Source organism: Aphelocoma coerulescens, chromosome 9, assembly GCF_041296385.1.
Source record: "Aphelocoma coerulescens isolate FSJ_1873_10779 chromosome 9, UR_Acoe_1.0, whole genome shotgun sequence".
NCBI lineage: Eukaryota > Metazoa > Chordata > Aves > Passeriformes > Corvidae > Aphelocoma > Aphelocoma coerulescens.
Genome location: NC_091023.1, coordinates 17,184,618 through 17,209,468, shown reverse-complemented (window position 1 = coordinate 17,209,468; position 24,851 = coordinate 17,184,618). Strand labels below are relative to the sequence as shown.

At 47.9% G+C, this 24,851-nt stretch overlaps 3 protein-coding genes across 4 annotated transcripts in view; all 3 read right to left on the bottom strand.

Annotated features, from left to right (window-relative positions):
* Nucleotides 1-8,038, bottom strand: part of PSMD1 (proteasome 26S subunit, non-ATPase 1) — a 63,545-nt gene extending 55,507 nt beyond the window's left edge. Inside the window, exons 1-7 of the mRNA XM_069023903.1 lie at nt 7,883-8,038; nt 5,745-5,788; nt 4,616-4,689; nt 4,202-4,371; nt 3,159-3,364; nt 1,751-1,894; nt 784-1,010 (exon numbers count right to left, since the gene is read on the bottom strand). Of these exons, the coding sequence (XP_068880004.1) occupies nt 784-1,010; nt 1,751-1,894; nt 3,159-3,364; nt 4,202-4,371; nt 4,616-4,689; nt 5,745-5,788; nt 7,883-7,898 (881 nt within the window). The 5' untranslated portion in view covers nt 7,899-8,038. The remainder of the gene's footprint in view (nt 1-783; nt 1,011-1,750; nt 1,895-3,158; nt 3,365-4,201; nt 4,372-4,615; nt 4,690-5,744; nt 5,789-7,882) is intronic.
* A 1,302-nt stretch (nt 8,039-9,340) lies between these two features.
* C9H2orf72 (chromosome 9 C2orf72 homolog) lies at nt 9,341-15,993 on the bottom strand. The gene is made up of 3 exons (XM_069024672.1): nt 15,459-15,993; nt 12,385-12,501; nt 9,341-11,224 (listed from the first exon to the last, which is right to left on the bottom strand). Exons 1-3 carry the CDS (start codon nt 15,985-15,987, stop codon nt 11,133-11,135), a joined length of 738 nt encoding a protein of 245 aa, XP_068880773.1. The 5' UTR covers nt 15,988-15,993; the 3' UTR covers nt 9,341-11,132.
* A 5,489-nt stretch (nt 15,994-21,482) lies between these two features.
* On the bottom strand, nt 21,483-23,781 carry LOC138114751 (uncharacterized). 2 transcript variants are annotated; one of them, XM_069024590.1, is made up of 3 exons: nt 23,000-23,781; nt 22,403-22,536; nt 21,483-21,531 (listed from the first exon to the last, which is right to left on the bottom strand). In XM_069024590.1, exons 1-2 carry the CDS (start codon nt 23,553-23,555, stop codon nt 22,430-22,432), a joined length of 663 nt encoding a protein of 220 aa, XP_068880691.1. In that variant the 5' UTR covers nt 23,556-23,781; the 3' UTR covers nt 21,483-21,531; nt 22,403-22,429. The 2 variants fall into 2 exon arrangements, with proteins under 2 accessions (XP_068880691.1, XP_068880690.1); XM_069024589.1 differs by lacking the exon at nt 21,483-21,531 and having other exon boundaries at nt 22,173-22,536.
* Between the last annotated feature and the right edge of the window lie 1,070 nt (nt 23,782-24,851).

Here is a 24,851-nt window from a genome sequence, read left to right as displayed (position 1 = left end):
GGTGGGATTCTCCACCACACACTATGAAAGACAGTGCAGGGAGCAGGTTGTGCACAGACATGAGAGCTCTGGTGAAAGTATCAGTAAGTATTCCATGGTTATTACAGAGCAGATGGAGAACAAACTTCTTCCATGCTGCCCCTGAGCTGAGCAGCAGCCTTAGCATAGATTGGTCAATTCTCCTGTAAGTCACCAAAAGAAGAAATAAAAATGATGGAATGGTTAGTGCCAAATTTCATTTTTCTACACAGCAGTTTCCTACAGTTAAGATCTAGGATACTGACCACTGAACATGTTTTAAAAAACTCAAAGTAGATTTGAACTACCTCTTCTGAACTGCAACTACAAAGGGTCTGCTGACACCACAGTATCATCTGAGCTCACTCCTCCCACAAGCTGCGATGTGAAACCAAACTTGCACATAGCTTTTTCCCTGAACTCCCCTCTCTCCTCAGCTTTGCATGTTGCTGCAAAGACCACATAGCATCAGCATTCCCAAGCAACTCATGCTGTGGCTTAATGAATTACTGCTCATTAGCTGAGCCACAGTATAACTGCTCCGTGCTTATCTCAACTGCAAAGGAAAATCCCTTTAAAAACCAGTAGATTTTGGTAATACACAATTTCATTCTGAGCAAACAGCATGTCTTGCCTATTACTCTGACTTAAATAAAGGGAGTAACTTGACAGCTTGTAAAAAGCATCCATACATGGAATAGGAGGCTCCATTAGAGCCGGACTGGAGCCAAACAACTCCACCTCCTCTCAAGTCAATCCCCCCACCTGTCTTTCTCTGATCCAGGGACGGTGCCAGTGTTGGTGGATCCAGGCACGGAGGCAATGGGAGTTCCAACCGTGCGGAGATTCTGGATGACAGAAGACAGGAACTGCTGGCTCGCACTTTCATACAGGTCAAAGCAAATTTGGTAGGCCATGAGAAGGTTATCATCCTTCACCAGTTTTTCCAGGATGTCACTCACAGCCTGTGGGTCATCCAGGAATATCAGGCACTGAGCAGGAGAAAGGGAAGAACAGAAAAAAAAAAAAACAGGAGAAAAACATTAGACACTTCAGAACGAGAAAGCAACACTACCCAAAGCCACACTCCAAATCCCTCACATCTGTTGCTTCCACAGAACTTTCTTCCACAGAAATTTCTCTTTCATTGAAGACAATAGAAAACTCAGAAGAGTTTTCATAGAAAAACAAGCCTTGTCCTACTAAACACATAAATTTTGAAAGCACATTGAAGAAGCACCAGTCATTCTGTAGGGTTGTCTCAGCCAAAATGAAACAGGCGTAATACTGTCACGTGTCCATGGCATACCAAGACTGGCAAAGACCTGAGAACATCTGAGTAACTTCACAACTGGTTGTCTAAACACTTTTAGACAATGGCTTACCAAAAAAAACAAAGCACTGGAAATGTTCTTATGACAAATAAATAAAATTCCAAGCTGTGAACCTACCATCTGATACTCCCTACATAGGCTTAAAATATTCTGTCAGAGTTGTCTGTGTCCTCAAGCTGCCTTTGAATGCATTTCTTTCTCTATAAATTGACCAAATATGCAATATTTACATCTCTTTTTCAAGCTGATCTCACTCTGATATATGTTGGAAGCACGCAACCAGGAAAAGGTATTTCATTTAACTGAACAAAAGACAGAGAATAGGTAGATGTCAAGCCAAATATACCTAAAGAAGAATAACTTTTTATTATCTTTAAACATGTCTTTGAAAAGTTTACCTGGCACACATTGATGAAGTCTGGTTTCTCCAGATTCATGTAGATTTTAACTAGAACTCTCAAGACTTTATTACGAAATTGTTTATTCTGCATCAAAGACATACAGAGCTTCAAGCTGTAGGCCAGCATCCCAGGAACATCATTCTGAAATAGAATTCAGGGATATCAAACATGGGTTTAGGCTGACAAGCAGGATTTAGAAAGGAAAATAAAGCTACCCCTTTTCTATTTTAAAAAGCAGAGCAAATATGTACACATAAATCTTCACAGTTTCCTTTCCCATTTCCAGAGAAGCTTATATACAGATGTATTGCAGTTTAAAGAAAAAAAAAACACTATAAAAAACATGCAGGACCAATATTTAATTCAGAAGTTAAAACATACAAAATATTAACTTAAAAGTACAATACCTATTTCCCCTTCACCCTTCTTGTTCAAACAATTGGTTTTGAATGCAGTGAAATTCACTGCACTAATATAAAATGTCAGCAAAACAAACCATGCAGAAAAGATCAAGCCTAAGAAACAGATTTGGTTACTTGACCTCAGAAAGGTAATTCAAAATGGGGGATTTATAATCGGCAAGTTAGTAAATGCAGTGTTTAGGACAACAAAGAGAACAAAAAAAGCAAGATGGATGCCTTATGATTATCACTCATACACAGAAATGGGAGACATCCAAACATATGTAGAAGTTGCAAACTGAAAAGCAGTAAAATTTAAAGGATTCAAGCAATGTGTTGGGCATATGATTGAGATACTACAGCATAACAAGATTGCACACAGCTGCTGAGCTGCTGCAAATGACTACAGGCCTTCTCTTATTGCCACTAACAGTAACATGACTTACCTTAAACCCTCAGAGAAAGATGTTAAAGCCAAGCTGCACTGCCTCAGAGTCAGGGCAAGCTAAGACTGCACACAGACACTTACTGAAAATTAGAGCAGCTCACCTAGCTATTGGAGTTTCTTCTTTTGCTTGCCATTAATAAATCACTTACCCAGCCCTAAGGATCCCTTCCCACAGTGAATTACAGCAGATGACAGGCACAACTAAATAAAAGAGCTGTTCTTACATTATGCCAGTATAGTATCTCTGCCAGTAACTGACAGGGAATACCTTAAGAGGAGGGCACATAGCCAAGCTTCCTGGGAATATTTTCCCATCAACTTGTAGTTCAAAGATTTCCTAAAGGTAGGGGGGATCTTCCTATACTTGATAGCCCTGAGTGGCTCTGCCTTCTACGAACATGTCGAACTGAACACCCCCGAGTTTAAATAAAATGGATCTTTTATTCTGTTCATACAAAACAGGGCAAGTTCCACAGCAACATGGATCTTGCACTTGACTTCTGGATCCATACCTGGAAAAGCCTAGCTACAGGCACCTCCTGTCTCTTGCACATACCGACTCAAGGATGGTTTTCTCAAAGATGTCCAGCCTGCGTGTCTCCAGAGCAATGCCAATGGCCTGCTTGTACTTGTGGTCATCCAAGCACCGCTGGAACATTTTGTTCACTATCCCTTCTAGCCTCTCATCCACAGGTTTCTTCTCCCCTTCTGGCAGCTCTGCATTCTCCACACACTGCTTGGTATAGTGGTCGATACATTTTGCTGAAGAGATAATGAACAAATATGGGGGAAATAGTCAAGTTCCCAGATTTTTGCAGTTTTGTACAGGTGAAGAGACCAGCATGTGCATGAACATGTTTTACCAGCAAGTACAGTGTATGGGAAATTACACATTTGTGTAGTTGTCTACAGAGAGTATGGGAAAATACTTCTATTATCTCCTAATAAACTCTGATTTTAGTGCTAAAATCAAGTAGGTATTTTAAAAATTAAACCAAGGATATGATCTTTGTTCAAGTGTCATGTTAAATTAGAAAACAGCAGTAGGAGACTTCCTAGCTCCACTGCAAGCACCAGCTGGGAAGACTGGAAGCCAGCCCAGGTCAATCATATCCTGTACAAGGCAAGTGACTCCAGCAGATGAGATTTTTAAAAGGCATTCAAATTATACCTGCAGTCAACAGCTGACTTGCTGTTGTGGGTGCTGAAGTACAATTGTCCCCCTCAGTTAGGTGTGTAGCTACACTTACTAGCCAATTTTTTTCAAAGTCATGCTGAAATTGATAATAACATCAGCACACAAAATGAGAGAAAGGACAATAAACAACCAAAGAAATTTTCTTATTAGGAATTCACTACAGAATAAGGGTTAAGAACGGGAAAAAAAATCCAGAACTCCTAAGTCAATTCCATCAGAGATTCCAAAACCATAAGAAAGAAAGTACAAATAAACTGGGTAAAATTAGCTGCAGTGTCAGTTTAAATGAACACAAAGACACCAAGAAAAATACAGAGAAAAAAACTACACCAAGTAAAATTTCAACGTTACAGCAGCTTTGACAACACAAGAGCTTCTTTTTCACAGCAACAGTTCTTTACCAATGATCGTCTCCACATATTCTGAGTTGTCATTGACATTGAAGAGATCACCAGCTCCCAGGGCATAGTTCAGGGATTCCTCAAAGGCTCCCAGGTGATAAAAAACTTTAGAAGCAACCAGAGCAGCAAACTGGCGGCTCCGAAAGCCCTCATCTTCATAGAGAACTTCACTGCAGAGGAGAGAGAGAAGAGCATCAGCTCTGTGTGCTCAGATCTCTTTAAGACCACATGACAAGTACAGGCTTGACTGAACTTGCATCTTTGGAACCACAGCTCCAACCCCACATCCACACACATTAGTGCTTTCTAGGAAATATGGAGCTACATGCTGTACTAGCCATTGTCAAGAAACTAGAACTACATCCACTTCGTATGTCATGTTCTTTTTAAGCAGTATTAAGTGTCTTCTCTTACATTTTGTCCACTGACTCAGAAATCTCTGCCCAGAAGTCATTGACAACAGCATTCAACTTGTGAAGAGCAAACTCCTACCAAAAAAAAAAAAAAAAGAAGTTCTATTACATTAAGAATGCATTTACCACCTTTCCTCAGTAAAAATAAAGTACATTCTAGGATGGGTATCATAAACAACGACCCATTTCAACAGCAAATTCTATTTTAAAAGATCTTTATGAGCATTCACTAATCTTTGCAAGTCCTTTGCAAATAAAGAGCTGTTCACTTAACAGGTAAGAAAACTCTAGCATTCCTTCCCATGGCCTCTCTGTGATGAATGACTGGCTGATGTGTCTGATAGATTAAATTCCCTGAAATACAGAGATTTCAAAGTCTTTGTGACAACCTCTGTGTAGCACATGGAATCAGTCTACACCAGCCAACTCTTATTTATTTATACAGCCACAGTACTTCAGCTGATAAACAAACCAGAGTGCAATCAGCCCACTCATAATCAGTTCACAGCAAAAGCAGGGATCATTCAGATCCATCACTACCTATGTCTGTATCCAAGAAGAACAACTAGGGATTACAAATATTAAAAAGTGCACCTTCCCCTCCTAAAAGGGGCCACCTTTCAAATAATTGGCAACCATCAACACACCACCACTTTGAGTGTGGGTGCTCTGTGGATTCATACCCTCCATGCACTGGAAAGACTGTGTTGCTATTTTCTTCTCATACTACTACTGTGATTTTTTTCCAAGTGAAAACTGTAACTGTGATTTTGTTCTACATTGATTAAATTATTCTAAAAACTTGAGATGTTCTTCAGCTTTGAATTTTACATAGTCAAAATGCAGTCTCTGGAATAATTTTAAGTTACAAAGCCCCATTATCATCAGAGAGCTGGGAGCTTTCATGAATAGAGATTTTTGCATTTGAAGTTCCAGTTTGATCCATGTTCAAAACAAGGAAGTTTACAATCTGTTACCATTTATTTAAGCCCTTTCTTTCAGCTTTCAGGCACAATTTGGTGCCCATCTGTTGCTGTCCAACCATAAATTACTGAGATCTGCTCCTTTTTGATTTTAAGCTCTCCAAGTAACGTATTTGCTGTTATTTTCTCTCAGATGTAAGAGCTTACCTTGAGCTGTGGCTCTTCTTCATCCAGAAGAGAGATAATTCCAGCTGAAAGACAAAATCATAGTTAATTCTGGTCTTCAAAAGTAAGCTTGTCATTTAGTTCAAATCCAACAGAACAGGAAAGAAGGCTGTGGCTGGAATGCTGATTTTAAATCTTAAGTATAAAACTTCAAAGATCAGACTCAAGTTGGTATTAAATGATGTAAAATAGTTCAGAATTTATAACTGAAAAAGTACATTATTTATAAAACATGATCATTCTTAGAGGAAAACAGAATTTTTCCATGTCAAGGAAACTGGCCTCATGCATAGGAGATGTTGTACCTCACAGATTTAGCAAGATTCCTGATGCTGTCCCAGAACATTGGTATAAACAGCTACAGAAATATTGTTTAACTGACATGACTGAGAGGCTCACAGGAGCTCAATCTGAAGCACAAGGATAGATTGTTTCATTGTCAGACTCCAAAGATGCAATGGAAAGGGTTGGAGTATGATCTGATCAAAATCCAACACAATTCACTGCTTTAAATCTTTAATCTGTTGTACAGCTTGACAACCTCTTTAAATCTGAGAAAACCACATGAAACTGGAAAGGCCAGCAAGCTTATGGAGGGCTGAATGGGGCTTCCAAAAGATCTTGACAAATCTAAAAGGTGCATGTGCAGGTCCAAACCAACATGTACAAATATAGAATCTGAATAGTACAGAGGGTTAAGATGAAATATCATCAATATTATCATTTGGCTGCAGTGGGAGGCAGAGAACCAAACCTCACACAGATGTGTAAGTGAGAGCAGTTCTTGGCAGATCCATGAGGCACCTTCCCTCTCCTTGGCACCCACTGGCCAGACCCTGTGCCCAGTGCTGGGCACTGTGTTTGAGTCATGAGCAAACCAGTGTGTTAGAGCTGGGCAGAAAGAACAGGGAGCTCTGGCAGTCAGCTCCTGAAGGGTGGCTAGAGCCTTGTAACTGGCTGGTCTACAGAAACCTGGGAAAGGTGCAGAGTTCAGGGCAGCTGCCAGCAGGAAGGGAATAAGCTGATCTTTGTGTCAGATATGAACAGGAACAGTAAGACCAAACTTTAGTGAAGCCTCAAAGAATGAGGTTTGATGATATGAAAAGTTTTCTCACAGAAACACCTTTATTCCTTTGCCTAATGAAGTCGCAGAACCTCCCTTATCAAGGATTGTTTTTAACAAACAGGTTAGACACACATCCATCAGTAACAGGAATTGAAGGAACATGAATCTGGCTCTTAGGCAAAGCAGGCAGATTCAGCAGCCATCCCACTGTGCTCCTTCCAGCTGTTTTCTGTATCTCTACACCAAATGTTTGCTTTATTATTACTATTACTATTATTAGTTTTAATAAGTTCCTCCATTTACCTAATCTATGAAGAGGAAGCAATCTCACTCTTACACACTGCCTGCATACCTTGCTCCAACATACCCTTTTTACATTTTTTTAATGCCTCTAAAATGAATTCCTACTTTTCCTCCATCAAAATAAAGACTTAAACAAAGCAAAGCATTCACGAAGAGAAAGTTACCCGGACACTGTAACCCTCTGCACTCTTCTCTCGCCAAGCTGCAACCAGCTGCATGTTAATTTCTGGCCTGAGTATTTCTAGAAATACTTCCCATACTTTTTTACACTATCAAGTTCCCCACAGATGCACAAACACTGCGTAACATCCAATTCCTCCCACGCTTCATTATCCTGCACTCCTTAGACTGACGTTTCCTCTGCAAGGCATTTGCGTTTCTGAACTCCAGACTCCTTCCTCTTCCCCCTCTCAAGTCCCTGCTGCACGTCCCGAGAGCCCTCCGGTTTTACACCGAAAATGCAGCTGAACCCTCCCGCTCACACCGCGGGGTCCCGGCACCGCTGCCCGGGGACCCCCAAAGCCACTGGAGCCCTCCCGAGACAGCGCCAGGAGACGGACACGGCAGCAGGCTTCGAGAGCCGGTCGTGCCGGTCCGCCGGGCGCCAGGGCGGCCTCTCCCTGCCGTCCGGGGGTAAGCGGGGCCGGGGAGCCCCGTGACGGGCGGCTCCGCGGAGCTGCGGCGGTGCCCAGTCACGGCCCTGACTCAGCGAAATCCCGGCTGACAACGCCGCCACGCGCCGCTGCCTCACCGGCCGAAGTGATCATGATGCCGCCCGGCTGCCCTCGGAGGGGGGTTCGGAAAGGTCCGAAGGGTCCGGGGGGTCGGGTCGGATCCGGTCCGGCCCAACCGCGGTGCCGCCGCCGCCGCCGCTGCCCGGCCCGGAAGTGCTGCCAAGGGCCTCTTCCGGCGGCTCTGCGCTGCGCCCGGGAGAGGTGCCCGTGTGATCGCCTGCGCGGGACGGCGGAGAAAAAGGCAGGCAGGAGCGGGGCAGCCCTGCCGCCGGGGGCCTCGCACCGTCCGCGGCCCCTCACAGACGCCCCGCGAGCCTCCCGGCTCCCCCGCAGCCCCCGCGGGCTCCTCACGGCCTCCCACGGCAAAAACCCCACACCACTGCCTGGGCGAGCGGGGCCGGAGCTGTGAGTTCCCCACGAGTGACCCCGCCGGTGCCCGTGTTTGCGCCGTACCCGCAGAAGCGGCTGCTTCCCCTGCCCGGACAGGCCGCCCGCAATGGGGGGAGAGGGGCATCTTTGGGGGCACAGCGTGTCCCGTGGCAGTACAGGCATCACCGGTTTTATCTCATGGATTTAACGCCTCTGCGAACCCCGACTCCTCTCACATTTCCATGGGGAAAGGCCTCACCCACCCAACCCCATTTGTCCCTTAAAAGGGAAGCACAGGTAGAGATGAGTCTGACAGGCCCCATCCATCACGTCAGAGCATAGGGCAGTGTCCAGATCTGCACAGACACGGATCTGAAAGTGCCCCAGTTGTGGAGGAGTGTGGAGTTTTTTGGCTCCTGCTTTGGTTCCGGTACGGACAGACGGGACAAACAGGGTGGTGGATATGCACCAGGGAAAGTCCAGCTCAGGAGCAACGATGCTACACAAGAGACCAAAGTGCCCAGATCTCGGCAGCATTCACTTCTCCTTGTTGCTACCGAGCAGGAAAAAAACTCCTCTGAAGGGCTTGAATTCCTTGAGGATGCATAATGGTATCAGTTAGTGAAAGTTATTAATCAAAGTTATTAATGAAAGCTTATCAGAGCCCTACCCACAACGCTGAGAGGGGCTGCTGCACTCTTGGATAACTGGGAAGATCTCCAGCCTTCTCCATTGCCCCACCTGGGCTGCACTCAATTCTGCTGATCTTCTGCATATCAGACGCTGGGGTCACTTCAATTCCATTCCATCCCAATATCCAGTTTTTTCAAACCAAGATAAATATGAGGTAAGCCATGCATAATGTTTTTCTAAGGATAACACCATGGCAAACAAATAAGCACATTCCAATTCAGAAATTAAATGTCTTTATTCTTTACAACAAGCACATAACAGTGTCCTTAGGTTATTCAATCAATTAAACATGTAAAACTATTTGCTTACACCTCCAAGTGCACAGATAGCAAAAAAAAAAAAAGAGAAAAATGAAGTATTTAAGTCCCTTTTGTTCCTCAGTCAAAGAAAAACAACACTTTTGGTCAAATATATTCTTGCTCACACCTCCTAAAACCCAGGCAGTTCATCCACTTCCACAAATCTCCTTGCAAGGGTAAACTTGCATGATTTACCTAAAAATTACCAGTAAATAAATCCAGTGGATGTGCAGCACTAAGGGAGGTTTAACTGCCAGTTTGTGCTCTTGGGCGACCTCTTCATTGGTGAATTCCTGGCAGCAAAGGCCAAATGTTGCAAGAAAACAAAGATTCCTACTGGCAAGTCCTGCTGGACCCACCTTACCCAGGGCTTTATTGGGAAATACAGACCTGCCGAGAGACCTGGGCTGTGCAGGGATGGAGCAGGAGGGAACCTTCATCTCGCCAAGATGCACTGAGTGCTCGGTGCTGAAACCTGGGATCAGGAATACAGACAGCCACCCCCACCGAGTCACTTGGCTACGTTTGTATTTTCAGGTCATCAGCACAGAAATCGTACAGAAATCCTGGAGGCTGGAAGGAGAGTGGGTCAGTGCCCTCTCTGCAGAGCAGCATCCCCTGCTCCAGGTAAGAGCTAGAGGGATGCCAAAGGCAAACTGGTGAGAGAGTGCTGGCCAGAGCTGGCAGGACTCCAGACACTTCAGCTGCCAGTGGGAAAAAAGGAGCCAGAGAGAGGACAGACACGCACTGAGGATGTACTTTGGCAATTAACCCAGAGATGAGGTAGGCAGGTTGAAGTTTCTGATCTGAGCTGGAGGAAACTCCTAAAGGAAAGCCAGCCCCAAACAAAACACAGCAGCTTGTGCTCAAACAAGACCTGTTTTATGTTGCATAAAGAATTTAAAAGATATTCTTAGCATTAGAGTAATATTCCCCATAAATCAAGGATTTGTAGTTAATTGTGTTTCCCCACAGGCTACAGGCAGCCCTTTGGAACTATTTAAATAGATAATTTTTGTACTTTTACATTTATTTATGAAACAGGCACATCTTCTTGTGCTGCAGGCCACTCCAAGGTGTGCCACCATGCCTGTGGAGATGTCCCAGAGAAGATGGCCCTCTCCTGTAGCTCCATCTAGCACCAGCCTCACCTTAGTGCCCACCTGCCACCCCTCCAACCCAGGCAGTCCTTCAGTCAGTCTTTGAGCATCAGGACAAGCCAGAGGGACAGACCGTGCTCCCAAACCGCACTCAGCTCTAGATGCCATTACTGTATCTTTTGTGTTATTCTTGCTACCCAAACTGGGCTGTTACTGCATTCTTCATGTTACACTGTTGCACTCAAGTTTTTCAGTAGCTCGTAAATCCGAGAGCTCACATTTAGTCCCACTGCAGTCTCCAAGCCACTGTGTTACTTTTTTTTTGTCTTTTTTTTTTTTTTTATCCTGATCACAAAGAGGGTGGGAACTTCCAAGAGCCAATGAAGAAGGAAAACAAGGGAGCAGAATCAGTCTGCCAGGGAGGCCAGCTCCAGCAGCCTCAGCAGGGAACTTTGCTCAGTTAGAACACATTCCTCATTCTTCAAACAGGTGGCTGCATTTCACACTCAAAGTCCCAACGTCAGGGTATGGGATATAGGATACATCCCCAAAGGGCTTCTCAGAAGCCAAGTGTCCAGCAGGAGCTCCATGTGCCCTGAGGCAGCAGGGCACAGCAGGGAATGGCTCTCTGGCACAGACCCCAGGGGCTGTTGGCAGCTACAGAAGACCCTGATGAGTTCAGCCAAGCAGCTTTTCCCTGGAGCTGTGGGTCCTTGGAGGAAAGGGCCTGCACCAGCTCCTCCTCCCACTGCTCCAAATCCACTGTGCAGATCTGGAATTTGGACTGTGCTCGATGCCTAGCACCTCTAGGTGCCTGTGCCTCCAGCAGCTTCTTCGCAGTTTCCATTGGGGGACAGGCTGGCCAGAGCCACTTCTTCCTCAGGGTCCTGCAGGTCATCTGCAGGGAGCAGAGAGAGGTCAAGGGAGACCTGAACAGAAAACCCCTCCTCCTGGAAAATGCTACTTAAGATGACAAGAAAGCATGGGCTGAAGCAATTGATACATACTCACAACCTAAGCACAGCTGATTTTTTTTCAAAACTGATTTTCGTTTTGTTTTACAAACTCAACATTGCTTCAGCAAATAGAGCAAAGGAGCACAGGACCCAGCTCCTGGCCTCCTGAAGTCTCAGCAATCTCAGAACAAGTTCCATGGCCACAGGGTATCACCTGCCTGGCTCTGACAGCAAAATCAGGCACATTGGTTTTCTGACCACAGAGAGTGGGTCTCACATGTCTCAAAGCTGCATAAATTGGGCATGTCAGTTGTTTTGTCTGACTCTTATGCTCTTTAAGGATTTTATGTATTTAAGAGGCATTCGGACAAGGCCCTTAATAACATCCTTGAACATCTGGTCAGCCCTGAAGTGGTCAGGCAGTTGGTTTCAAGTGAAAATATAACATTCTATTATTTTTACAGTGAAGGAGCTTTCCCTCCTCTTTGTGCTTCATAATACAATCTGGATCTCCACACCACACTCCTTGAAGCCTCCTGCATGAGGCACTTCTGCAAAAAGAAAATCGCTGCTGGGAAGTGCAAGCCGAAGTGCCAACCATGCACCAAGGCTGAATGCTGTGCTATGCATTACCTGAACAATTTCCTTTAGAATCAGGGACCCCACAGCTGACTGCCCTCTCCCTTCTCTCTGCCAGCCTCAATGGCAAATGATTTGGGAACCCTTCTTCCAACCATGTTTGCAGAAAACATCACATAGTATCAGGGTGCTTCCAATTCATTGCTTAGATAGTAGTTCTGCTTTCAAACACTCAAGCAAAATGCAGCTGAGTTCAGCAGTGCTTCCAGGGGTGTATTTGGGCACTGGACCCAGCGTGGTTTTGCTTAGACAAGGAAAAGGTCAGAAAACAAGGAGATGGCAACAAAGCAGCTAGATGTGCTGGTTGTCTTCAGGTTTGGGCTAAAGGGAAGTGAGGTCAACTGCAGAACTGGAAATAGCTGAAAGAGGTTACCAGCCAGGGGTTTGGACACCAGGACCACCAAGGAATCATGAGGAATTTCTGACAATCACAGCAGAGGACAGGGGAGGAAGCTGGGCATACCTTCATGAATGTTGTTTTCAGCTTTTGCTTTATAATCTTTTCTCCAGCTCCTCTGGTTCCAAGAAATGCACTGCAAGAAGGATGGGAGCCTCCACCTCTCCCTGTCTTTCATGTCTTCTGAATAAACCAGAGAAGATGAGTTCAGACTGGTAGCAGGTCAGCCCTACTGCTTCCCCACCTCTCCCTCCATGAGCCTTGCAACAAAACCAGGTCCACTCCACGAAGCCCACCACTGGAAAGTACAGAGCAACTCCTGGCAATCCTTGTATGTCCTGGATTGCAGTGTATTCTATTACCATCCTCATGAGCTGCTGAAACCAGGTGGGGCAGTGTTTCTTTGCCTCCTCCCTCGGGACTATCTTTCTGTCAATGCCTAACTCCCTTCGAACTATCTTCTGTTAATGAGCCTAATCAATGCCTTGCCTCATGACTCATCATCACATTGTGAGATGCTCCACCCAGAAGGAGGAACCAAGCATTCCATCCTGGATATAATCTGAGATTCCGAACACCACAGACACCCTTTCCACTAGATTCCCCGAGGACAGGAGCTACACAGCCACCACTGGACCTTCCGAGGAAGAGCAGACCCTTCTACAGGATCACTGCTTCAACAGAACCACATTCACCACTTCAGGAGGACTGCAGCCACCATCTTATCGGACTGCTACCGCCACCTTGACTAACAGGGTGTCAGGTTGTATCCTGACTCTGTCAGTTTGAACCAGTGTTTTCTGCCTTTTTTTAAATTTTCCTGTTAAATTGTTATTCTGACTTGGTGCCTCCCACTGGTTTGTTTTCAAACTAGTACATTATATCTGGCTGAAACCTCTCTGCTACCCTGAAAGTTTGTCCCTGGTGTCAGTTTCTACTTTGCCACCTCGCTGCTAAAACCAACCTGGATGTGACAGCTGAGAGCGAGCAAGAAATCTGGCAGGAGCTTGGCTGGCACACTAGGTGAGGCTGGGGACTGACACAGGGAATTCCCACAGAAGGAAGTTTTCCTTTTGCATTGTCACCCAGCTTCAATCACATCAACCTATTTACTGCTCCCTGCTTAATTAAGCAATTCCTCCCTCTCATGGAGACCTGCTGGACACACAGTCTTACAGCAGCACACTGAAAACTGCAGCTGTAACTGCTTGCAGATTGCAGAGAGCATGTGGTCGATGTATGGTATTTATTCTGGAAGACAAGAAAGTTACTACAGACTTTCAAGCCATTATAGTAAAACACTACAGCAGCTTGTAGAATACTACAGCAGCGTATTTTATATGGTCTCCAACAGCAGCAGTTCAGCACTCCATTGAAATATCATCCAGCCTTTCACCTCCTAATCAGATAACAAATGATAAACCCCTTCAGCGTCCTTCAGTTTATTGAGCCATTGCGACACTAAAGGGCTCGGTGTCTTTCTGGCAGTCAACAAACAAAATCTCCAGTGCACAGCTACACTTGGGATCCCTCTGTCCACGTGGAGATTTTGGAAGGCAAAGCTCACAGAAGCATGGAAAGAAGCTGTCCCTGCCTGACGCTGAACCCTGCAGCTGATGAGTGTCCTCACAGGTCCTGGGACACTTAATGGCTCAGATCACCAGGCACAGCATCAGAAGTGAATGAGCACACACAAACAGGCTGTAACACCCAATCCAGCTCCTCCTGCTCCTCATTCTCCACAGCCAGCCACAAAAATACACATACTGAGCCAAGCACCAGCAATGCGCCAAAGGAGAAAAAGGTCATGTATGCAGGGATGCTTTCTGCCTCTGCAGCTGCTGTCCCACCAAGCTGCTGTGACCAGAACTGGAGGACTCACTGGAGCCTGGGAGGACACCAGAAATTCTTGCAGCAGGAACAATGTGAGGAAGACAAAAGCATGCAAAAGGAGAGAAGTTGGAAAGACGATTGTGTGTGTCTTAGTACAGAGGTGGGAGAAGACAGCCCTGTGCCTTCATAATGGATCCTAGCCATCTCAAAGCTCCTTAATGTTCAGATCCAGGATTCTGGGCTGAGCTGATGGAAAGAAGCACCTGAGCTGCAGCCAATCATCTCCATGTCCCCAGGATCCCAGAGGACCCTGTCAATGTGGTGCTGAAGGCAAGAGCCAGGATCTCTCCGGGTAAAGGCAGTGAGACAGGAAAACAGTCAAGCCCCTGGAAATGCTGGGAAGCAAGGTGAAAGTGGGAAAAAATTAAAGAAGGGAGGAGGGAAGGGAAACAGCCCAAGACAAGCAGTGCCAAAGATTGAAATGTTTTGTGTGGCAGCTGGGCAGGCTCTGCTCTCACCATCTCACCAGTTGCCATCACCCTGTGTTGACGCACAAACCTGAATCACCTTTTGCACCAGGGCAAATGCTGTTCCTCAGACCTGGCTGACACGCACCTTTCATCCTGCCATCCTCACCCTGACATACAGTTTTACACACAAACAACGACTTGCTGTTGTTACTTAGTCATTATGCAAAATCAGCACAAGCATCTTCCTCCTTCAGGAAGATCAGGTCCTGCCTGCACCCTACAGCACAGGCCACATCCCAGTCCTGCATCCCCCAAGAACACACATCCATAGGCATGGGAAGGCCACCGTGTCATGGAAAGCCACAGTGCCACAGCTATCAGCTGCCACATCCGTGTTATCCATGAGCTATTCTAGTGTTTCCCATACTGCTGGGAAGTTATCCTCCCTGGCTGCCAGGACCAGGAACCTCATCAGAAAGAGGCTGATCCCATTGGAAAGGCTCTGATCCCACTAGCATGAAAGATTTAATTGGGGAAAGGCAGATCTGATTGTGTGTGGGAAGATCCCATCAATAGTGAGTGGTCCAATCCCAATGGGAAAAGCCAGATCCCATTGGGTGAGGAGAAAATCCCCTAAGGAATGGTCAGATCCTAATGGGAAAAACCTGACCCTATTGCATGGGAGATCCCATGAGGAGAGATTAGAACCCATTAGGATGCGGAGGATCCCATTGAGAAGGGGAAGATCCCACGAGAAAACGGAGCAAATCCCACTGTAAAAACCCCCGGCCCCCGGGTGAGGGAGGGAGGGAGGAAGGGGTCCCCCGACCCTGGTACCTGCGGGGTGCTGCAGGGCGGCCCGCAGGGCGCGGCAGGCGGCGGCGCGGCAATCGCCGGGGCTGCCCGGGCTGTACCGGGCCGCCTGCACCGTGCCGGGCGCCGGGAAATGCCGCCGCAGAGCCGCGTCCAGCACCGCCGCATCCTCGCCGTCTCCTCCAGGCAGCAGGACGCCCACGACGGCGGGCGGCGGCCCCGCGGGCAGGCGGCCGCACACGTCCCGCACCACCTCCCGCAGGCGGGTCCGCGCCCCGCGGCCCCGCGCCGCCCCGCCGCCGCACAGCACCAGCAGCAGCCGCGCTCCCAGCGCTCGCCGCCCGCCGCCCGCCCGCCGCCGCGCCCGGCACCCCGGCACCGGACCCGGGCACGGTGCGCGCGGCGTCTCGTCGCCCAGGAGGTCGCGGGCGAAGGCGACCAGCGCGGGCGCCGCCGGGGCCCCCTCCGCCACCTCGGCCACCAGCAGCACTGCCCGCCGCCCGCCCGCCCGCTCCACCAGCGCCCACAGCTCCTGCAGCTCCGCCGCCGCCATCCCCCGCCGTGCGCCCTTTCTGGCCCCGCATCCGCACCTCCCCTAACCGCGGCCCCGGCTCCGCACCGCCCACTGCCGCGCACCCGCCCCGCCACCCTGCACCAGCCCCGGGCACCAGCCCCGGCCCCCACGCAGAGCAACACCCCGTGCGCACACCCAGGGGCAGCGGGGCGAGAGAGTGTCAAGCATCTCCCCCCAGTCCCGTCCTGAGACCCGCACAACCCCGCGGTGAACAACCCTTGCCTGCTCCCGGGTGGGCACACCGGAGAGGGTACTAAAGAGCCCCCGGATCTGCACACAACCAGACTCAGAGCCCTCGCACAGGCTGGTCTTGTTGCCAATGAGGAGTTGATAAAATTCACGCAAAAAACTGCACTGTGGAGGGGCTCAGAAGGTGAGAGGGGGATGAGGAGAGGCTGTGGTGGCTGCAAAGTGGGACACACACGAGGTCGTGATAGAGCAGCTGATCATGCATCCCCAAGGTGCCCCCATGGTGTTACATCTCATACCCCAGGGCAGCAATGGAGTGGCCTCTCTGGCATCATGTGCACTATGCCACTGCACAGCCTGGCCAGGCTATAGCCACAGCTGGAAACAATTCCACTTTGGGAAACAATTACACCCTCAAGGGACATACCCACCCCACTGATCACAAGTGCACACTTGTGTGCAGCCCCCACACCACACGCTGCATCTCTGAGTCCCTTCCCAAGCCAGTGTGCTTTGACTTCCCTTCTGCCACCTCCATGCAAAACACAGCCCGCAAACACGGACCCACAAGTATCAGCGTCACTATGTCCCATCAAAGCACAAATGTTTCCAGGGATAAGTACAGAGCTTTAGTCAGGGCTTCAGTGCTGGCACTTGCTACACATATCTCTGCCAGCTGACAGTGAATGAAAGCCACTGTGCCCAGCCCTGACACTTGCACGGGGAAGTTCCAGTCCATGGCATGTGGTAAATACTTCCCCTATGCCGTATCAGAACAGGCTCCTCCAAACCGGTAACGTCTTATCGCAAGAACCTGGGAAGGGATAAACAGCTCAAAGGTGTAAACGGCCAGAGTCACCTTGGCCAGTTGCTCTCTGAGGCTTTTTGGAGCCAAACCATCTCTTGTGGGATGGGTGGAGGAGTTTCTGAGTGCACTGGGGGTGAAAGTAGAGCCAAAATCCATGTGCCTGACCTGGATCAGTGATTCCCAATATATGCATTGGGGCACGCTTATGCCACAAATGTGGCTGAGCCATCATGCCTGCTGCCTGCCTATACTCATGGCCATCTGTCCCCAAAGCCGAGCAGATCAGCAGCCACAGCGGAAAGGGATGTGCCGCATGCTGGTGCCCAGGCCCAACAGAGGTGTGGCAGCTCTGGAAGGTCCAGTTTTAATCTAAGGAAAACATTTGCCCCAGCTATGACAGGCTTAGCAAACACTGTCCCAGGCCAGCATCATGGACAAGGGCTTCAGAGAGACTTTTTGCCCTGGGTCCCAGCTAAAGTAACTTACTCATTGACAAGTGCTGATAAGCAAACGGGACAGGGGGAAGGTGGGGGAGATAAAACAGAAAGATTAGGCTCCTCTTCCAAAGACCAGGATCTATTGTTGCAAGAGCCCATGCTTCCGTGCCAGTGTGGTAGACCTGAGAGGAGCTGTCAACATGGGAGGGCTACAAAGTTAGATATAATTTAACAGCCAGGTCTGGCCTTAGTGTTACCCAGATTTTGTGTTTACAAGGATTTCTTTCTCATCTGTTCAGAATCCTGTTTGTGGTCCTATGGATGAAAGCCCAGGGTATAATCAGCATCATGAATTGTGCCAGCAGCAGTAGGAGGTAACAGGAACATGTGCTGGCCCCCAGAAACCATCATCTCTCTGGAAAACTGCCACAACAAGATCCACAGAGTGTTTAAACTTCTCATGAGCTGCCAGCACAGCCTGTGGTGTGGTGGTACTGGTTAAAACCTGACTGATGTGCAGACCATTACAGCACAGCTCTCATAGGGCTCTTTCAGAGCAGCACTATGCCAGTGACTCGCCTAGAGATGCCAGGATGCCTCAGGCACTGGGAAGTTGGCTTTCTAGCAGGCAAATTCCCAGATTTATGAAGATGGTTCTTGCAGAGAAGGTATAGAAAAAATTGGGAGTTTTCTTCCTAACTCAGGCACACCACTGGCTACTTCTTTGCAGTAGCCCCAACGTTCAAACTGCCAGCACAGCTACTAAAAACTAGTGTTTGGGAGCTGTTCTTCATGGCCATTGCAATTGTTTAGTTAATTTTGGGTACACATGTACCACTGCCAGCATAGGCTGGTTGGAAAGGTGAATGTCACCCACAATACCCAAACAACATTGTTTACATTTCTTTACTCATTAACAGAGGTAAGATCTAACGCATACAACTTTATCTCCCTTTGTGTTACTTAAAGAGGTAAAACTCAAACAGTTCAGAGGCAGTCATGAGCTCAGCAGCATTTGTAGTCCCCCACAAAATGTCTTCAGAGCCCTGTCAGGAATCTGAGCAAAAACACAGATATATTTAGAAGATCTGACGCTCCATCAAACATCCATCTGATCGTCACAGTTGTAGAGAATCACTACAGACAGCCCTAAATGAGGGTCATCACATCCCTTACGTATGCCTGTAGCTGTCCAGAGTAGACACAACATCTGTTCATTTTTGACTTCAAAGGAGGAGTGAAGATGCTTTGTTCAGAGAAAAAAGTCTGGCATGTGTATTAGTAGTGCCTTGAAGCCTAAACAAAATCAAAGCTCCACTGCATTAGAGCCTGCGTTTACCAACATTAACCTTTCTTCTGAAGAGAGTAGAAAGAGGACAGGGAAAAAGGATTCTTGTGCTAGTTTTGATGATAGAAGACCAGAGAGCCTGAATGAGCAAGAAGGAATCTGTAGGAGCCGTTCTGAGCCTGATGTCCAAACCCAGCTCAGCACCTAAATTCTTCCTCTCAGCAGCTTTGGTACTCACAGGGACACTTAGAAAAGCCTCTGAGCCACCTAGGAGCTGGGACTGGCTGCAGACAAGCTAAGTCTCAACAAACCTTTGCACATTTGCTCTTCCACTGATCTATTCTCCAAACTTGCTTCAATTATTACTTTGAAAAACACATCCTTACTAGATGCTGGAAAGCATCTGCTTTACTTGCGTAGCACTACCCAGGCATTGCTGCAGGGCACCAGCACTTGCTGAGCTCTTCATCCATGGAGACCTTTTTGAGTTCTCCAGAGAAGTAGTAGAGGAGGTAACTGCAAGAGAAGAAAATACCCCAAACCCCACTCCTGCCTCCAACATCCAAGTCCCACTGATTCCCTTCTAGCCTGCCTCCTGTTCAATCCTACATGGCTCTTCCTATTTCCTCCACTGACCTGCCCCAACCTCCCCTCAATCTTACCAGCCCCTGAACCCAAACCCCTTCCCACTTTTCACCCACTGGAGCTTGAACTTTGCATCAAACCAGATATGAACCCTTTCTGTGACAAGTTCAGTCACAACTGAATCCAGACTCTATGGTCACATTGTTCTGATCCAGGTCCCCTCATCCCAGACCCAGCCACCTCCAGGACCAGCTGAGGCAGCCCCAGTTTTTGTCCCATGGCAGCCTGTACCAGCTCAGCCCTGGCCTGGATCCATCCAAGTCATCACACCCCTCTGGGCTCCACTCAGCAGAGGTTACACACCATAAGCAAATAAAGCTGGGAAGTCCCTGCCACCTCATGGCTGGGACACAGCCTGGCTTCCTGATGGGGAACCTCAAACTTTTGTCTTGCCTCTTTTCTCCAAAATTCTGTTCCCTCTGAAAGTTGCCCATCTCTGCAGTTGTCCTATGTTTCCTCATGTTTCCTTGAGTCACCAACCCTTTCTGGATGGCAGAGGGGCATAGGAAGGTATGGCTGAAGAGGAGGATGGAAGCTTGGCACAGGGCCATGTGCAGAGACCCCAAGTGTTGGTCAGTCCTGATCACACAATAGGAGGGATGGCCTTCCCTGCCCTCTTAGAGACAGATGGAAGCTGCCCATCAGCCTATTCCAATCTTGGATCCTCCCCTGGAAGATGTTAAAGAACTGGCATTCAGTATGAAATCAGACCCAAGGACTAAGTTGCCTCTTCTGGCCTTTTTCCTGGCTGCCCTGCCAGAGCCTCAGCTGAATCCTTGCCTTTGTTTTGACAACAGGACCCAGGACTAGCTGTTCACAGCCACCAGTCTCCATTCTTTCCCAGTACACACATGCCTTTGATACCAACAGCGCAGATTTTCTGCACTTACCTTTTGCAGCACCTCTTAAAAATCACCTCAGACCTCACCAAGCTGGGGGCCAATAGGTGGGACCACTGCACACAGACACAGCCTCCCTCACCCTGCCTCGTGCATTCTCCTACCTGCTCCTCACAAAGCCCCTTCTTGGCATGGCCAAGCTCCCAGGTTCTCAGAACTGCTCCCTTTTATAAAGGCAAAGGGCAGATCCATCAGCTTCCCTGGCATTGCTGGAATGAGCAGAACAGGTCAGTGTGGATCTGCCTGGTTTGACAGCCCTGAAAGAGGCCACAAAGGGGCCCTTCTGGTACACTACAGGGCACCCTAAGACTTCTGTGTATCCACCCAGGATTAGGTGGAGAATGCAGCAAGGGTGCAGCTTGAGAGCACCCACAGATAGCCTTCTGCCTCCTCTCCTCCTCAGCTCTCTGGGTGACCACACTCCTCATTGTCCCAGCCACACATCCCTGTGGCTACATCACTTGCCCTTGCAGGGCATTCCTGTGCTCCCAAGTTCTAGCCAGGATTTCAGCCACACCTCAGAGTTTTTTTCCCCCCTTTCACCTTGACAGTGCCCCACATCACCCTGCACAGAAGTGCCTAGACACAGTACAAACATGCTGCCGGGGGAGAAACTTGAGAGCTGCATAGACTATGGCTGGATTTGGGTGGTTATCTGTGTGTTTCAGATGCTACAGGAAATAATAGACACAGAATCTTATTGTGGCTTTTTGCTTTAGTGATGTCCTAATATGATGATCTTTTAAAGCCAAACCTTCTTCACTCACAAACAGCCTGAACTGCACATCTTGCTTCAACTAAAGAGAACTATTTCTTCATTAGCTTGACCCAAAACCCACTGTCCTCAGCAACGAGAGGCAGAATTCATCTCATGGAAATGCTCGTGGAAAGTCTCTTCATCAACAGAGCAATTGGGTCACCTCATCCAAAAGTCTGCCAAACACCAGCACCACCCAAACACTTACAGCAAGGTTGTTTTGCTTCTTAAAGCCACATCCTTAGGGATGTAGAAAGAACCCATATTTGAAAAATAACCTGGAGGATCCTTTCTCTGACAAACATTGGTTTACAGGATCCATACCACCCTCAAATCCCATCCCTTCTGAGTGGTTCTTTACAAACCTGCAGCTTCAGTAAGTTTCACAGTCTTAGATATAAAAAAGCTTATAGATACACACAGACACAGAGGAATGAGATAAATACCAGGTGTTTAATCCTTCTTTTGATGGTAATGAAGATCTTAGGATGACAAAAGATCTACAAAAAACACCAGAGAAAAAAATAGATATATAAACTCCCAAGGCAAAAAGATGCAGCTACCTATAGTGCTTTGCCATGCCCAAAGAGGATGGGAAATGAGTTCAGGTATTATGTGGGTAATTTGACTTAAAAATAATCTAGTGCTCCCACAGTTCCTCCCATCCAAAATAACCCATCCCAGTAATTCAATCTGCTGGATGTGTACCCGCTTGATGTAAGGTCAACTCCCTGCTATGAAGAACTCTGGGGAGTTTCAGGAGCTTTTTTGCTGATGGGAACCATGTACCACAGACTCCTGCACCCAGGCTCTCCTGGGAAAACATGGTCTTAGGCCTTAGTCTTGAGTTTCTCTCACTGTTTCAGTTTTGGGACAGTTTAAAATCTAGAAGCCTCTGGCCTGCTCTGATTCTCTCTTTGCTGACAGCTGTTTTCTCAGGGACAGGTTTCTTAGGGACATTTTGATAATCCAGCAAGGCATTTAATGCAAAGAAGTGTTAGAAGTGTAAAAAGACGAGAAGCCCGGGCCCCGGCGGGGGGAGAGAAGCAGTCCAACCAATATGGTTGATAAGAGCAAAACTCCCCCCGCCGGGGCCCGGGCCTACAGTTCTTTTATTGATCCCAATAATTCTATTTCCCAACAAAGAAGAAACTCTGATTTTTGATAAAACTTTCCCGGGGCTGATTGTTCAGCCAATGCAGGAAAGAACTCAGTTTTGTGGCAAGGACAGTGTGATGCTGAGGGCGCAGCGTCCCCTTCTGGCAGCAGCCACACACTGACTCTCATCCATGCAAAAGGCTTGGGCAGACAAGCAAGGGACCAGGAAGTGTTCTGCAAAGGGACATCCAGCAGGACAGTGCTAAAACCAACCTGACAGGTTCTGCTGCCCAAGGGAATTCATTCTCCATCTGTCTTTGATACCTTCTCTTGCCTACGTTCAGGCAGAACTCGGCAGTATCTGAGCTCTGGGAGTGAAATAATGAATGGCTCCTGGGAGTCGATTTCTAGGGGAGGAAACACAAATGATAGAACACCACCCAGCACCATCCTTTCACAGTTAAGGCCTGTGGCCACCCAAAAAGGTTGGAGCGTCCCTTCAATGAAGAACTCAGGGTCAGTGAAACCATGGCGCTGTTAACACCATCACAGAAAGCCCCAGCAGTGACTCAGAACTGCAGCTCTTACACAGAGCAGCATTTCCATTGCCACATGTGTTTTGGGGCAAGAAGAGTTAACACCATCTGACTTGGAAAAGGGCACACGCTTGGCTCAGACACATTATCCATCCCCATCCCAGCATGTAAACACTCATTTCTGGCTCATATTGCCTGCAAGGTCCAGCTTGTCTTCCCTCTTGTACCTGAACCAGTCAATGAGCACCACTTCCATCTACACCATCCCTCAGACTCTGTCCTTAGCACGTTTTTGTATCCCTCACCCCTGTGTTTAGCAGCGTTACTCGGTTACCTTCATGGCAGTTCAAGGCTTCTCTCAGTGCCCTACAGGCAGCTCTCTTTGCCTCCAGGACACCTCCAGGCTGGCCTGGGCTGTAGATTGCAGTCTCCACGGTCAGTTGCAGGGCCCCATCCAGCACGCACTGCATTCTCCTCAGCGCTCTCACTGCCTGGTCCAGCTGCTCCTGGGAGTCAGGACGGATCAACACAAGCACCAGCACATCCGGCAGGCAGGGGAGGAGGTTCCTCACATCCCGGACAGCCTCCTCCAGGTGATCCCACTGCATGAGCCTTTTCAACACACTGGCTTGCCATAGCATAAAAATCAGATGTGGCGGAACCATATCCTCTTCTTCCTTTCCCTCACTCTCTGCCTGCTGTTTGTGCTTGATGTCCCCTGTGCCACACAGGTCCCGGGTAAAATCCACCAGCAATGAGGGCGCTCTTGAATCGGCATGGTCCACCTCCATCACACCCACCCGTCCATTCCGGCTCCCCAGCACGTCCAGTAGGTTGAGGAAATCCCAGGTGGTTCTGTCCACAAAGGAGGCCGGCTCCTTTGATGCCATAGCTTCCTCTCACAGGTCAGTTTACTCTGCTGCTGGGGAAAGGAGTGGAAGTAGCAAAGGCAATTGCGCAGCACAGGCTCAAAATAGGCAACACCTGCTGCCCTGAGCAGCCAATGCTGCATTTGGTGGGACCAAATGAACGCGAAAATAGCAGAGTTTTGCTACAAAGATTCACAAATTGCAGCCACATGCTATTTGGGTTGGACCTTCCAGAGCCTTTGTACCTCGGCAGTCCGGTACAGTAGAAAGAGATGACAGAGGAGAGAGAAGGGGATTACATATTTTTGGGCACCTTGTATCAAACTCAAAAGGACTTACTACCATCTCATCAGCAAAATCCAACTATATGATAGTGACCACAGGCCTACCAGCCTGTTGTTACAGTCCACTTTGCTTACTACATTTTCTCCTCCTTCCTCTGTAATGCATAAAGCTGAAAATTCCATCCATCCTTCCTTGAAACCTATGTGTCCAACCTGTTGGTAGTTGTGGAGGAGTAAAAGCTCTACTTGACCTGGCCCAACATCCCATAAGCTGCAGTTTCTCTCCACATGTTAAACAATTGCAGCTTTCCATGGCAAGCACCCTCCTGCTGTGAAGGACAGCAGTGGCAGCAGGATTAGATCTTGAAGTCCAGCAAAATGATTTCTATACCAGAGCTGAGTAGCTGGGTCAAGTTTTTTAATTCCAATTCAAAATAAAGTTTTGATTTACCCAACAATGTATTCTGCCCACACAACTACTCCACCTCTTTCAGAAGGAAGAGGATTAGCTGTGAAATACCCGCTCACTGCAAGAGATGTGCAAAGCCAGCAGCTCAGAGGGCTCCCTGACACACACTGGCAGCAGTGCCAGGCAGGGAGAAGGAAGCTCTCATCCCCTGGGAAGGAAGGACTGCACTGGAGTGGGCTCAAGGTATGGTTGAGCCAACAGACTCACCTGCCTGATCCTCTAGGGATGCATTGAAAATGATGGAACTACATGGAGCACTTGGAATCGCCCTCATAGGGCATCCACAGGTCATTTTGGGACTGTGACATCAGCAGCAACCATGACAACCTGCACCTGCCTCAAACCTCCCTTCGAACTATCCAATATTCTGGGGGGAATTTTCAGAGATAAGAAACTCTGAGCCTTGCACTTCAAGACTTTAAATTTGTTTTTCACCACCTTCTTGTTCAACAAGCCTGAAAGAACTATGAAAGTGCTGTGAAGATGCTTACTGCCCCACATGACATGCTGGGAGTAAGGCTGGCCAGGAAACCAGCATTAACACTTGGGCACTACAGAGCCATG

Coding starts and splice junctions, on each gene's coding strand:
- C9H2orf72 (XM_069024672.1), bottom strand. CDS start 15,987: ATGGCGGCGGCGGAGCTGCAGGAGCTGTGGGCGCTGGTGGAGCGGGCG. Junction 12,502..15,458: donor CGCCCTGCAGCACCCCGCAG/GTACCAGGGTCG, acceptor TGGTTTATTCAG/AAGACATGAAAGACAGGGAG. Junction 11,225..12,384: donor TGAAAACAACATTCATGAAG/GTATGCCCAGCT, acceptor TGCTCCCTGCAG/ATGACCTGCAGGACCCTGAG.
- LOC138114751 (XM_069024590.1), bottom strand. CDS start 23,555: ATGGCATCAAAGGAGCCGGCCTCCTTTGTGGACAGAACCACCTGGGAT. Junction 22,537..22,999: donor AGCCTTGAACTGCCATGAAG/GTAACCGAGTAA, acceptor TTCCTCCCCTAG/AAATCGACTCCCAGGAGCCA.